Genomic DNA, 13,672 nt, shown 5'->3' with positions numbered 1-13,672 from the left:
ATATCTGTGAAGATTCTCAGTCATCCAGGTGAGGTTATCTGGAAGTTGAGTCATGGCAACTGGACTTCTTTCTTATTAGGTTGAAATGTTTTGCTAGTCATCTGAAACATTTCAACCTAATAAGAATGAAGTCCAATTGCCCTGACCCAGCTTCCAGACAGATGTTATGAAATGCAGTGGAATCAGAGTTATTTTCCATAGAGTAAAGGCTTCAGGCCAGCATTCTGTTTAATTTACTAGACACAAAATGACAACCAAGCAAATGGTTTTCTTCATGCAGCATGTTGTCCATTCTTCAATAGGTTCCATAGCCATTGTCCGACTAGGTACATGACAGACACTTTAGAAAATTGAGTATATTGTCTGCATGATTGGCAATCCATGCATGATAAATCAAACAGGAGATTTCTACAAACTATTATGACAGAAACAGCCTTCATATTGTTGCTGTCAACTATACAATATAAATGTAAAATTAGATTTACCACATCTGGTAAAATACAGTTGTACATACTTTACTTGATGTTTATAAGATGTGTGGTATTAATGGAGCAAGTTAAACTATTTCAGTCAATGGCATAGTTTCCCAGTTAGCACTAGAGCAGTTCTGTTTTTGATCAGGAACCAGTTAGAACTAGGCCATAAAGTCTTGGAGCCAGGCCTTTTTCCAGACAAGCAAAATTTAGATGTGAGTCTGTCAGGTGGAATTCCTACAATGGAGAAAGTAGTTCAGAAAATTGCAGTAGCACATCCCTAATAAACAAATATAGAAAATAACTAAATAAATAGTCACATTTATTTTGTGCATTAGAGTAAACTGGCAAATATATTTTATTTTCCTCAACTTCTGCAGGGACACCTTGATAGTAACTTGCACCAACAGTGCCACGAGTATATTTGCAGGCTTTGTCATCTTCTCTGTTATTGGATTCATGGCAAATGAACTTAAAGTTGACATTGAAGATGTTGCTGACCAAGGTATGGTTTGTTTTTCATATTGGCCTTGTTTATGAATTTTGCAACAATAGATATTTGTTTTTGTTTTGACCTGAGTGCAAATTGACTTGCAAATGTACATTAATTGGAACACATATAGCAGCAGTTTGGAATTGTACTACCAAATGTTATTGCATATTGGCACTGATAGGTACATTGAAACTGCAGTCCTTTTACTGAGCTATAGTTCTGAATATGAGTAGGATCTGCCTGTCTATTAAGACATTCTATAGCTTCATATGCATTTATATGAACCTATGCATGTGGATTATGGTTTATCACATTATCTTTTCTAAATCTTCTTTCCTGAACCTCATAGTTTATTATTTCAGTTTCGGAGTCTAGAATAAATAGCACAGATATGTTTGAAAATGTTGTTCCCAGTGAACCATGTCTCAAGAGCCTACTTAGAGGGCTAGAGCTAAGCTGTTTGGGCTATAAGCTGTTCTGCTTGTATTGTATATTATTTTGAAGAAGCATTGTTATCAGGAGCTTTGCCATGAGTTTCAAGAAATACAAATAAATAACCATCTATAAGGCATACATCTGAATCCATTAATTAAATGTCATACCCTTTCTTACCTCTGGCTTTCTCTTTGCTATTCTGTCAGCCACCACTGACAAAATTTAAATTGTAAGCTCCACAAGTAAAACAACTGATGTTTGGGGGCTTATGTCACTCTGTAAAGCACCATGTGCATTGCTAGAACAGTACAAATATTTAGAAAAAGCAGCAGCAACCAGTCATAGCAGCAGCTGCAGTGTCCAGACTTGAACTGAGGCCTGAGGTAAGTGAGTACATGGGAGGCTAGCTGCCCCCTTTCCAGCAACCAAAGACTTTTTTTTTATTTAAAACTGCGTTTGGCCACAGACTTGCAGTTGTGGAAGATGGTAGGTGTTGGCTTTTCTTTCTTTTTTTTCTTTCACTATGTTTTTAAATTAAGTTTAAATTGTTCTAATTAAATGCTTGTTCTTAATACCATAATGTATTTCATTGTGTTTTAATAGTATAACTCAGTGGCTGGAATTGTAGTGTTGGCACTGTAACTTTCAGAGCAAAAGTAGGCCTTTACTATTGCACAATGAGTCACATGATTCAATAGGAAAACCCTATACTTAATGTGTGGCATTTTGCTGCTGAGATTTACACAGCTGGCATTATATTGGTGAGATTTGGGGCACTGTAATTAACATTCTGATCTACCTTGGGTTCTGGACTGGGAGAAATGCAAAACATTTGTTAATTAATTAGTCCTCACTGATTGTTCAAAACCATGTCCGCAATAGATGAGGTGGTCAGGGATATCAGGACCTTGGATAGTGTACTCTGCAAGAGGTGCTGGCTGTGAGATTCTCTCACAGAACGAGCTTCAGAGGAAACACTTCCTCCCTCACTGGAATTTCTGTCTCCCTTTTCTCCTCAATTGGGACCCTGAGGATGTTTGAACAGGCACATGTTTTGGGCTGTAAATCTTGTAAACCTGGGCCAACATGTTCAAAACTCATATTTTAGCCATAGCTCTCCTTATTGGTGTTTACAATACACAGTTGTTCACATGTGAAAGACCTTCTCACAGTTTTGGATTGGTAATACACTATTAACATCTTCTCATAAGTCACATCTTTTGGAACAACCAAAAGAGGTAAAGGAAGCATTTTGGATATGTGATTGTCTCCTGCTGGAATGACCTCTGGCGAGTCTTGTGTTATTATAGGCCATACAAATTATTCATTTAATGAAATGGAAGAATGAGATGATCCATTTTAGACAGTTATCCTGTCTATTGGCTACAATGTCCATAGGCCAAATTACATGTTAAGGGAAGTATTGTATTTTCTGCCACTGCTCTCCAGAGACATAGTTCCTTTCTGTTCTCCAGAGACATAGTTCCTTCAAAACCATATGCCTGATAAATCAGAAGTTCACAATCACAAAAGAAAAACTGGCTAGTTTACAAAATATGGAATAGGGCAAGCTTGTTCTATACAGTTGTGCTTGAATGTATAGTGTAATTACATTGAATGACTTCATATAATAATGAACTGGATTGCTTTTGCATGTAAGGGGCCAATTCCACATGACATACAGTATACTTTGTCAAGGCTATGCCATATACATCTTTGCTTCTTCCTAACAACCATTACCTATTATGTCATATTCTGACTATAACATAAACCACCTTGCAAGAGATGCTTAGTGGGCAGGTTATAAATACTCCAAGTAATGTACTGTAATATGTTTTGCATAAATTTGCCTAACTTGTCATGGTTAATTTCAGTTAATTGATGATATGCCAGAGAAATCTCGGTCAAGTGCCTGATCACATGCCCGACTCTGAAGCTAAAATGCACCCTGTGACTTCACAAATTAGATGCAATTAGCTATGGCAAGTTATGCAAACCTTATACAATAACAACATAATTTTGGCCAGTATAATGCAAAATAATAAAATAAACAGTATAACAATTAATAGCTCTGTACTTTTGCCTAAGGCTCTTTTTCCCCCCTTTCTCATATGAAAGAAGGTTGTAATTTGCAAAATGTGCATACAGCAAGCAACATGTAAAGATGGGAGCATTTTTTTTCAGTGTGCAAGTTCTTGTTTTTAAAGACACCATTTGAACTATTCCTTAAATTTGGAGTTAACTCTGTTTTTTTTTTTAAAAAAAGGATATTTCTATTGTGATAGTATTGAAATCTAGTGGTGGCTTTTATATGTTTGGTTGTTCTTGGCCACAACTCTCACCTACCCATGAGATTAAATCATAAGATCTCAATCAAGGAGATTTGCAATTTCATTTTCTGCAATTAAATTTTCCCAGAGGGTATGATGAATTCTAGAGACTCATTATTTTGATTCCATAATTTAATTTCCTAGTGCAGGCAGCTAATGCAAACAGCCTTCTTATCTATAGCAGTCAAGAAGAAATCTTTAATCAAGAGATGAAAGAGCATGCTCATGAATATATAAGGTCCCTTAAGTCTTCTTGCCCAGAAAGAAATGCCAGTTGACAGTGGATTTTAAAAGGCACCACTTACACTGCATCACACCAATAAACATATTGTCATCTAGCAATATTTTTAAAGCTTGTCAAGAATTTCCTAAATATTTTGTGAAGTAAATTGAAATGAACTGCAGAAATGTATTAGCACTGCAACTGTATTGTAACACAGGGCAACAAGGTGATGGAGAGAAATCAGAGCATGCTTGATGAAATGGCAGTGAAAAAACCTTGTCACTCAGAAAGTGTTTCTGCTCTGTTGTGGTTTAGAAGAACAAGAAGAACAGAACAGAATAAAAAAGAGTGACTCCAAGGGACACTCGGGGAGGGAGGGAGATTAACTCCAAAATATGTCCTGTTATAATATTAGTCAGAAGATCCGGCAGTCGTAAGATCGAAACCACGCAACGGAATGAGCACCCGTCGCTTGTCCCAGCTCCCGCCAACCTAGCGGTTCGAAAGCATGCAAATGCGAGTAGATAAATAGGGACCACCTCGGTGGGAAGGTAAACAGCATTCCGTGTCTAAATCACACTGGCCATGTGACCACGGAAAGATTGTCTTCGGACAAAAATGCTGGCTCTATGGCTTGAAGAGCGGGATAAGCGCCGCCCCCTAGAGTCGGACACGACTGGACAAAAATTGTCAAGGGGAACCTTTACCTTTTAAATATGTATAGCAAAATCTTTAGTCCTCCTATAATCAACTTTATCACCCCTTCTACATGCACATTTAGTCCCCTGCCCCACCAGTAGTCGGTTCTGGAACAAGGTTTATCATCACAACACTGTGAACATCACAAATTCTGTGGCCATATAACACCCTGATCAATAAGAAGGTAGGAATTGGCGTCAGAATTTTGTCACCCTTAAATGGAAGTGGAAAATAATATTATTTTATTTCACTAAAGGAAGCACAATGTGGTGCTTATCTATATTATACTATATTGTGGATGATGTAGCTCACTTATATTAATTGTTCCTTGTCAATAATTTGTGTAACAATATCCATGTCTTGTGTTCTCTTTTCTAGGTCCTGGAATTGCCTTTGTAGTTTATCCTGAAGCCTTAACCAGGCTTCCTCTTTCACCATTTTGGGCTATAATCTTCTTCTTGATGCTTCTAACTCTTGGCTTAGACACCATGGTAAACTTGGCTTTTTCCCCCATCTTACTGACGTTTATTATACAACCACATGATAGATCTTGGGTTAAAATGAATTATCTTAGATTAAAACTGTATTATATCTGGCTGCAGGAGTCTAGCACACTTCTAAGGTTTTCAGGCAAAAAAGAAAAATGTGAAGAATGCCTGCCTAGTCAGCAGTGTGTCATACTGAGTTCAGTAGGAATTAATCTTATGTAAGAATATATTGGATTGGAGTAGAGCTCATGTTCAGTTCAAGAGTGCAAGGTGCCAGAAATATCAACACAAAGTCTTGCACCACCTTAAAGACCAGCATTTTTTATTTGACATACATTTTTTTGTAGATTATAGTCCACTTCCTCAAATGTGTGAAACTGAGCTGGTGGACTACAGTCTATAAAAGCTTACGTCAAATGAATCTTGCTAGTCTTTGAGGTACCACAGAGATTTTTTGTTGATTTTGCTGCAATAAATTTAACCAGGCCATTAAGCTGGAAAAGTTACAATCTTCAGTGCACAGATCAGTGACAGCAAGACCCCTACAGAATAGTATAATGAATAAATTTGAGTTGATTATATTGCTGCTCAAGGATGGAGAGCTGAGTTAATGAGTTTGAAATGTAGCAAGAGTGAGCTGGCTGGATTCAAAAATCAGGGCCGAGACTTTCAATTGAAGGCAGATGATGTGCAACATGGAACTATACAAAGGGTCGTTGGAATGAGCTTGCTGCATCAGTAAAAACGACTTGTAGGGAAACCATATGATCAGGAGGTAAACTTTTGTCATTGTACGAAACTGGAGTCCCAACACAGAGAGAGGTTAGAGACATCAAGGATGATCAGTTTTCAAGAGGTGGGGCGCAAGGGAGTATCAGTGGACCACTAACACTTCGGTATATGTTCTAGCAGAATAGATTTCTCAACAGAGATCAAGATCCCTAGTGTCTTAGCTGGAGCTTCGTTTGGCTTTTTCCTGTAATGTTGTCTTACCTGCTATTTCTTCCCAGTTTGCCACAATTGAGACAATAGTGACATCAGTTGCGGATGAATTCCCAAAGTACTTACGTACTCACAAGCCTCTGTTCACTCTTGGATGCTGTGCGTCTTTCTTCATCATGGGCTTTCCTATGATCACTCAGGTAAACCACTGACTTCATACGTACACATTATGTACTATGTTTTCTCCCAGGGGTAGAGTAGTAGTAATAGCATCATGAGAATATTCACTTTCAAAACTAAATGTATAGGTTGAAATGAAAGTTTAAAAGTGGATTTTCTTAACAGTCCCATCCTAAGAGTCCCATCCTAAGAGTCCCATCCTGGCCTGGCCTGGCCTCAGAAGCCAGAGGTACATTGCTGAAAGGCTCTATGGGTATAAATCTATTGTCACCAGGAAGCCCCCAAACAGGGCTTCAGTGGGTGGGAGTAGGATTGGAGACAAAGACACTCCATTCCCTCAAAAGGCCCAAAGATCAAGCCCTTCTGCTAAGCCTTCCTGGAACTGGCATAGTTAATTCCTCCCTGACTTTAAAAAAACTTGGTTAAGTCCATCCTGTTCAGGCTTTGGAAATGGCAGGTAATCTTTTCCCCTCCACCCAGATATTTCCAATTACTCTCTTTGGTATGAAAAGTGATACATAACTGAAAAGACATGAAAAATTTACAATGTATAATTCTACGTTTTTTCAGTGTTTTTGGTGAAGAGTTGCAGGGGAGGAAGGCTTTGTGGTGACAAAGCAGCAGTAACCAGCAGCTGCTCATGTCTGACACCATTAGTTGGGTTCCCCTAAGAGACTATCTCTGAGAATCTTTTGCATTTCTCTTAGTTATTATTATTATTTTTTTTTAATTTTAGGGTGGGATGTACATGTTGCAGCTCGTGGACACCTATGCAGCATCTTACTCACTTGTTATAATAGCCATCTTTGAGCTTGTCGGTATCTCATATATTTATGGTAAGAAAAGATGTTAAGGTACATTATGTGTTGATCACAAACAAACGGGCAGTATGTGAAAATAGGTTACTGACACACATAACTATTAAAGCTTTGTAAAACGAAGGGTGCTACATTGATATTCAGAATGCAAATTCAGCTATATAGAATAAGTTATTTGAAATTGTACTTAAATAATTTTTAAAAATATTTCTGTTTGGATAACCACCACTGAAATGGTTACATTAGTAGTCATTTATGTTAGAGAGCAATTTGTTATAGTTAATAGGAGTCAGAGTTCTGAAGACAAGCTGGTAGCTGAGCTAGGAAACAGGGAATAGCTGAGGGGACTCAGTCAATGCCTGAGTGACAAGTAGCCAAGTATTGTCAATAGATTTATAGGCCCCTCTGGAATACTGCTGATGCCTTGTGTCAGCTGATGACTGCTGATCTGGTAGTTGCAATAACACTACCCAGAGGGATGGTGCTGAAGGACTACAAAGAGTGGATCAATAGCATCTTCCTCTGGCAAGGCCCTCGAGCGACCTAGAGAGTAAGGTCATGAGAGGGCCAGTTATATGAGACTGCACCACTGAGGATGAAGATTTCACTCTCCACAAAAACCGCTGGTGTATTTGCTCACAATTAGCCATTCACATGGGGGGGGGCAAGTCATGTTCAGAAGCCTACTGATGCACATAGTTTGTTTCCATAGAAACAAACGGAAGGCATATGTGCCCTTGAAGGATTTAGAACCAAATAAGCTGCTGACAGATCTCTGAGTCAGAAGTGGGGAACAGCCATAGCAGGACTATACTGTCTGTAGATTGGTGATGAACTATGCCTTTCCCTCGTCTGTTCATGCCTTTTAACAAAAGCCACTGCCATAGTCCAAATCACTGCACCAGATGTTGTTTATGAAATGGGTGATTGTGTACTGCTATATGTCTCAAGAAGGAAGCATTAAAGTGTCAGGCATTCCTCTTTACATCTTCTAGTTTGACTTACTGTAAATGAATAGAATGCTCACTGGATATATTGTGAGACATTTCATCTTTAAGACCTCCTTATGAGATTTGTATTGCCCCTTTGTGCTGTTTTATTGTAATAGAAATGCATTACGAACTGAGCTGGCAGTGGAGAGAGTTCTCATAAAGCAGCATTTTTTACAAGCTGAGAAACTTGTGCTTAGAGAAGACTCAGACTGCATTCCGTTTCTGCCACTAGCAAAGTGTTCCATGCACTTTGCAAGCTATTTCCCAGCACTACTGAGGGATTGTTGAGAGCCAGTTATCTGATTTGTTTACATGTTCAAGTGGTAGAAGTAGATGAAAGAGAGTCAAAAGATGTGGAGCTCCTGACACTTCCCTTTTTTTGCACTGAAAAAGAACATGAAGGAAGCTCCAATAGAGGATGAAAGGATGATATGCATGATTCTGTAAAAACAACACAGACACTGCAGTCCTGGAGAGATTTGGCCTGTCCTTTTCTAAGATCATCCACGCACCCCGGAAACATCTCTCTTGTCCCATATTTCATCTCTTATTTCTTCCCTTTCTCTCCACAATCCTAAAACATTCACTTCAGTTCTGCTGTTTTGGCCTACCCTTTTCAACCTGTTTGGTCTTTCCAACTAATGTCAGTCCCCTTCACCCCACCTCTCTGGTTATGACAATAGATTAGCTTGTCGCAGCCGGATCCAAATGTCTATATTCTGCCCTTATCTTATTCTGCTGTCATCTTTTCTGTGGCTCAAAAATGTAGAAAGCTGCTTTATACCAAGACATATTGTTGATCCATGCAATTCAGCTTGATCTACAGCAACATTTAACATGGGGCTCTTTCCCATATTTTGTCTAGTGATCAAAAAGATAAAGTTTGTGACTTCCAGCATGCCAAGCATGTGCTCTGCCCTCTTAGTGCCAGTTTCTGCATCACTGTTTCTCTTCCTGAAAGAGAAGAAGAGCTTCATGGTGCAGTGGTTAAACCGCTGTACTGCAGCAAAAACTGTGCTCATGACCTGGGGTTCAAATCCCAGGTAGCCGGCTCAAGGTTGACTCAGCCTTCTATCCTTCTGAGGTTGGTAAAATGAGTACCCAGCCCACTGGGGGGGGGGGCAATGTGTAGCCTGCATAATAAACTTGTAAAATGCCCAGAGAGTGCTTGAATGACTATGAGGTGGTATATAAGCAGCACGCTTTGCTTTTGCTTTGCTTTTCCTATAAATTGATTGCTCATTCAATATTTTAATGGGGGGAGGGGGAGGGGAAACAGCTTCTCCATTTTGCCTCCCTCTGTTAGACTCCTTTAAGCATGTTGGTCTTGGTTGTCTGCTATACTTTCTCTGTATTGCCTTGTATAAATAAGCCCAGAGACCTCTGGGTAGTGTGGGCAGCATATAAATTGAATAAATAAATAAATAAATAAATAAATAAATAAATAAATAAATAAATAAATAAATAAATAAATAAATAAATAAATAAATAAATAAATAAATAAATAAATAAGAACCTTGAAGTTTCTCTCTACTGAGGACATCTAACTGTATCCTTTGATCCAGATTTCTTCAGTTTTGTGGGCCAATATTGCTGCCTGGTTTCTGATTCATATATCCACTTTCATACCTTCCTGCTGATGTACTCTCAGCACTCAAGACTACTAATCTTTCTTCACAATCCCTCCTCTGACCAGTCATCAGCCAGAACTGAACTAATCCAGAAATATTTTTGAGATGTATATATCAAAACTGGACTTCCCTAAAACAAACCACATCTATAGTTTTGAGATTGGCAGGACTAGTGTCTAATTACATGTCATTATTTAACCAGATCTCTTTCATATCAGCGCTTGGAGGCAGGAATGTTGAAGCAATGTTGTTGTTGTTTAGTCGTTAAGTTGTGTTTGACTCTTCATGACCCCATGGACCAGAGCATGCCAGTACCGTCTGTCTTCCACTGCCACCCGGAGTTTGGTCAAATTCATGTCCATCCATCTCATTCTTTGTTGTCCCCTTCTCCCCTTGCCTTCGCACTTTCCCAACATCAGGGGCTTTTCCAGGGAGTCTTCTCTTCTCACAAGATGGCCAAAGTATTGGAGCTTCAGGATGTCCTTCCAGTGAACACTCAGAGTTGATTTCTTTCAGAATGGATAGGTTTGTTCTGTTTGCAATCCAGGGGACTCTCAAGAGTCTCCTCCAGCAGCACAATTCAAAAGCATCAATTCTTTGGTGGTCAGCCTTCTTTATGGTCCAGCTCTCACTTCCATACATCAATACTGTAAACACCGTAGCTTTGGCTATGCGGACCTTTGTCAGCAAGGTGATGTCTCTGCTTTTAAGATGTTGTCTAGGTTTGCCATTGCTTTCCACCCAAGAAGCAGGCGTCTTTTAATTTTGTGGCTTCTGTCACCATCTGCACTGATCAGGGAGCCCAAGAAAGTAAAACCTGTCACTGCCTCCATATCTTCCCCTTTGATGATGGGGCCATGATCTTATTTTTTTTAATGTTGTGCTTCAGACCATTTTTGACGCTCTCCTCTTCCATCCTCATTAACATGTTCTTTAATTCCTCCTCACTTTCTGCCATCAAAATGGTATCAGCATATCTGAGGTTGTTGATATTTCTTCTGGCAATCTTAATTCCGCCTTGGAATTCCTCCAGTCCAGCCTTTTGCATGATGTATTCTGCATATAAGTTAAATAAGCAGGGGGACAATATACAGCCTTGTTGTACTCCTTTCCAAATTTTGAACCAATAAGTTTTTCCATATCCAGTTCAAACTGTTGCTTCTTGTCCCACATATAGATTTCTCAGGAGGTAGATAAGGTGGTCAGGCACTCCCATTTCTGTAAACACTTGCCACATAGGCTTTTGCATAGTCAATGAAGCAGAAGCAGATGTTTTTCTGGAATTCTCTGGCTTCCTCTATAATCCAGCGCATGTTAGCAATTTGGTCTTTAGTTCCTCTGCCCCTTCAAAATCCAGCTTGTACTTCTGGGAGTTCTCGGTCCACGTACTGCTGAAGCCTACCTTGTAGGATTTTGAGCATAATCTTGCTAGTGTGTGAAATGAGTGCAATTGTACAGTAGTTGGAGCATTCTTTGGCACTGCCCATCTTTGGGATTGGGATGTAGACTGATCTTTTCCAATCCTTTGGCCACTGCTGAGTTTTCCAAACTTGCTGGCACATTGAGTGTAGCACCTTAACAGCATCATCTTTTAAGATTTTAAATACTTCAACTGGAATGCCATCACTTCCACTGGCCTTGTTGTTAGCCATGCTTTCTAAGGCCCACTTCACTTCGCTCTGGCTCAAGGTCAGCAACCACACTATCTGGGTTGTCCGGGACATCCAAATCTTTCTGGTATAATTCCTCTATGTATTCTTGCCACCTCTTCTTGATGTCTTCTGCTTCTGTTAGGTCCCTACCCTTTTTGTTCTTTACCATGTCCATCTTTGCACAAAATGTTCCTTTAACATCTCCAATTTTCTTGAACAGATCTCTGGTTTTTCCCTTTCAATTATTTTCCTGTATATCTTTGCACTGTTCATTTAAGAAGTCTCTTTTGTCTCTCCTTGTTATTCTTTGGAAGTCTGCATTCCATTTTCTGTAGCTATCTCCCTTGCATTTTGTTTCCATTGTTTTCTCTGCTGTTTGTAAGGCCTCGTTGGACAACCACTTTGCTTTCTTGCATTTCCTTTTCTCTGGGATATTTTTTTTCTTTGCTCCTTCCTATACAATGTTACGAGCTTCCATCCATAGTTCTTCGGGTACTCTGTCCACCAAATCCAATTCCTTAAATCTGTTCTTCACTTCCACTGTGTATTCATAAGGGATTTGGTTTATTTTATATCTGACTAGCCCAGTGGCTTTTCCTACTTTCTTCAGTTTAAGCTTGAGTTTTGCTATAAGAAACTGATGATCATGGGGCCCTCCTCTCTTTCACTGCCTCCCAGAGTTTGGTCAAATCAAAGCAATCTATGTGGATGTGCCTGGAAGTGAAAGGACAGTCCGATGCTGCAAATAAAAATACTGCATAGGAACCTAGAATGTAAGATCTATGAACCTTGGGAAGATGGATGTGGTCAAACAGGAGATGGCAAGAATAAACATTGACATCTTGGGCGTCAGTGAACTAAAATGGACAGGAATGGGCAAATTCAATTCAGATGATTATCATATCTACTATTGTGGGCAAGAATCCCATAGAAGGAATGGAGTAGCCCTCATAGTGAACAAAAGAGTGGTAAAAGCCGTAATGGGATATAATCTCAAAAATGATAGAATGATGTCAATATGAATCCAAGGCAGACCTTTCAACATCACAATAATCCAAATTTATGCAACAACCACCAATGCTGAGGAGACTGAAACTGACCAATTCTATGAAGACTTACAACACCTTCTAGTACTGACACCAAAGAAAGATATTTTTCTCATTCTAGGGGACTGGAATGCTAAAGTAGGGAGTCAAGAGATAAAAGGAACAACAGAAAAGTTTGGCCTTGGAGTTTAAAACAAAGCAGGGCCAAGGCTAATAGAGTTTTGTCAAGAGAACAAGCTGGTCATCACAAACACTCTTTCCCAACAACACAAGAGGCGACTCTATACATGGAAATCACCAGATGGGCAATACCGTAATTGGATTGATTATATTCTCTGCAGCCAAAGATGGAGAAGCTCAATACAGTCAGCAAAAACAAGACCTGGAGCTGATTGTGGCTCTGATCATCAGCTTCTCATAGCAAAATTCAAGCTTAAACTGAAGAGAGTAGGAAAAACCACTGGGCTACTCAGGTATAATTCTAAACCAAAACCCTTATGAATACACAGTGGAAGTGAAGAACAGATTTAAGGAACTGTTCAAGTAATGAAATAAATATGTGTATATTTCTGTGCAGTCTCTATTCCCACATCTTTAAGATGCATTACAGTCATGTTTCTTGAGTATTCAATTGTGCTAAAAATGTGTATTTTTAAATAGGAGGTGGTATAAGCTGAGCTTTATTGACAACAATACAGGTTTAAACCATTGTGTTAGCTCTAAAAATTGTGAGCTGCAGTGAAATACTAAGAACTGGCAACCGTGGTTGTAAATGTACATGGGGTGAAATTCTGTGCCTTGTTTTATTTCTCCTCCTCCTTTCACTACGTGAGATCCCCAGGTAGCCCTTTTTTTTGTAGGTAAAATTATTCTTTATATCCACCCCTATTGCCTTTACAACTCAGCTATGTTCAACCATCAGAATGAGATGTGAGAATAAATACTGATCTTTTGCTTTTATTGTGTGATTTTTGCAACACTTGATAGAATTTACTTTAGAAATACACACTGTAGGTACGCAGGCAGAAAAAACTCAGAAACCTGGTTTCTTTATAAGCCACAAAGTTGCCTTTTCTTGTGCAGAAAACGAATATATTTTATCAGCAATTATATGTTACAATCTTCACAGTTTTTCCTTCATTTATCTGGCCCACACTGGACAACAGCTTGTGACTGGTTGCCACAGAAACAAAGATTAAGCAAGGTCAACATTTACAAATAGAAATGTGTGACAGAAATGTGCATTAGAGTGAGCTAAGAAAAAAATAAA

General features: G+C 39.0%; 1 protein-coding gene across 1 annotated transcript in view; it reads left to right on the top strand.

Annotated features, from left to right (window-relative positions):
- Positions 1–13,672, top strand: part of SLC6A5 (solute carrier family 6 member 5) — a 77,616-nt gene that overhangs the window by 36,354 nt on the left and 27,590 nt on the right. The window contains exons 7-10 of the mRNA XM_020782878.3: positions 854–978; positions 5,032–5,144; positions 6,152–6,283; positions 7,000–7,099. Coding sequence (XP_020638537.3) covers positions 854–978; positions 5,032–5,144; positions 6,152–6,283; positions 7,000–7,099 — 470 coding nt within the window. The remainder of the gene's footprint in view (positions 1–853; positions 979–5,031; positions 5,145–6,151; positions 6,284–6,999; positions 7,100–13,672) is intronic.

This window comes from Pogona vitticeps, chromosome 1 (assembly GCF_051106095.1).
Source record: "Pogona vitticeps strain Pit_001003342236 chromosome 1, PviZW2.1, whole genome shotgun sequence".
NCBI lineage: Eukaryota > Metazoa > Chordata > Lepidosauria > Squamata > Agamidae > Pogona > Pogona vitticeps.
This window is presented reverse-complemented; position numbering and strand designations above follow the sequence as displayed.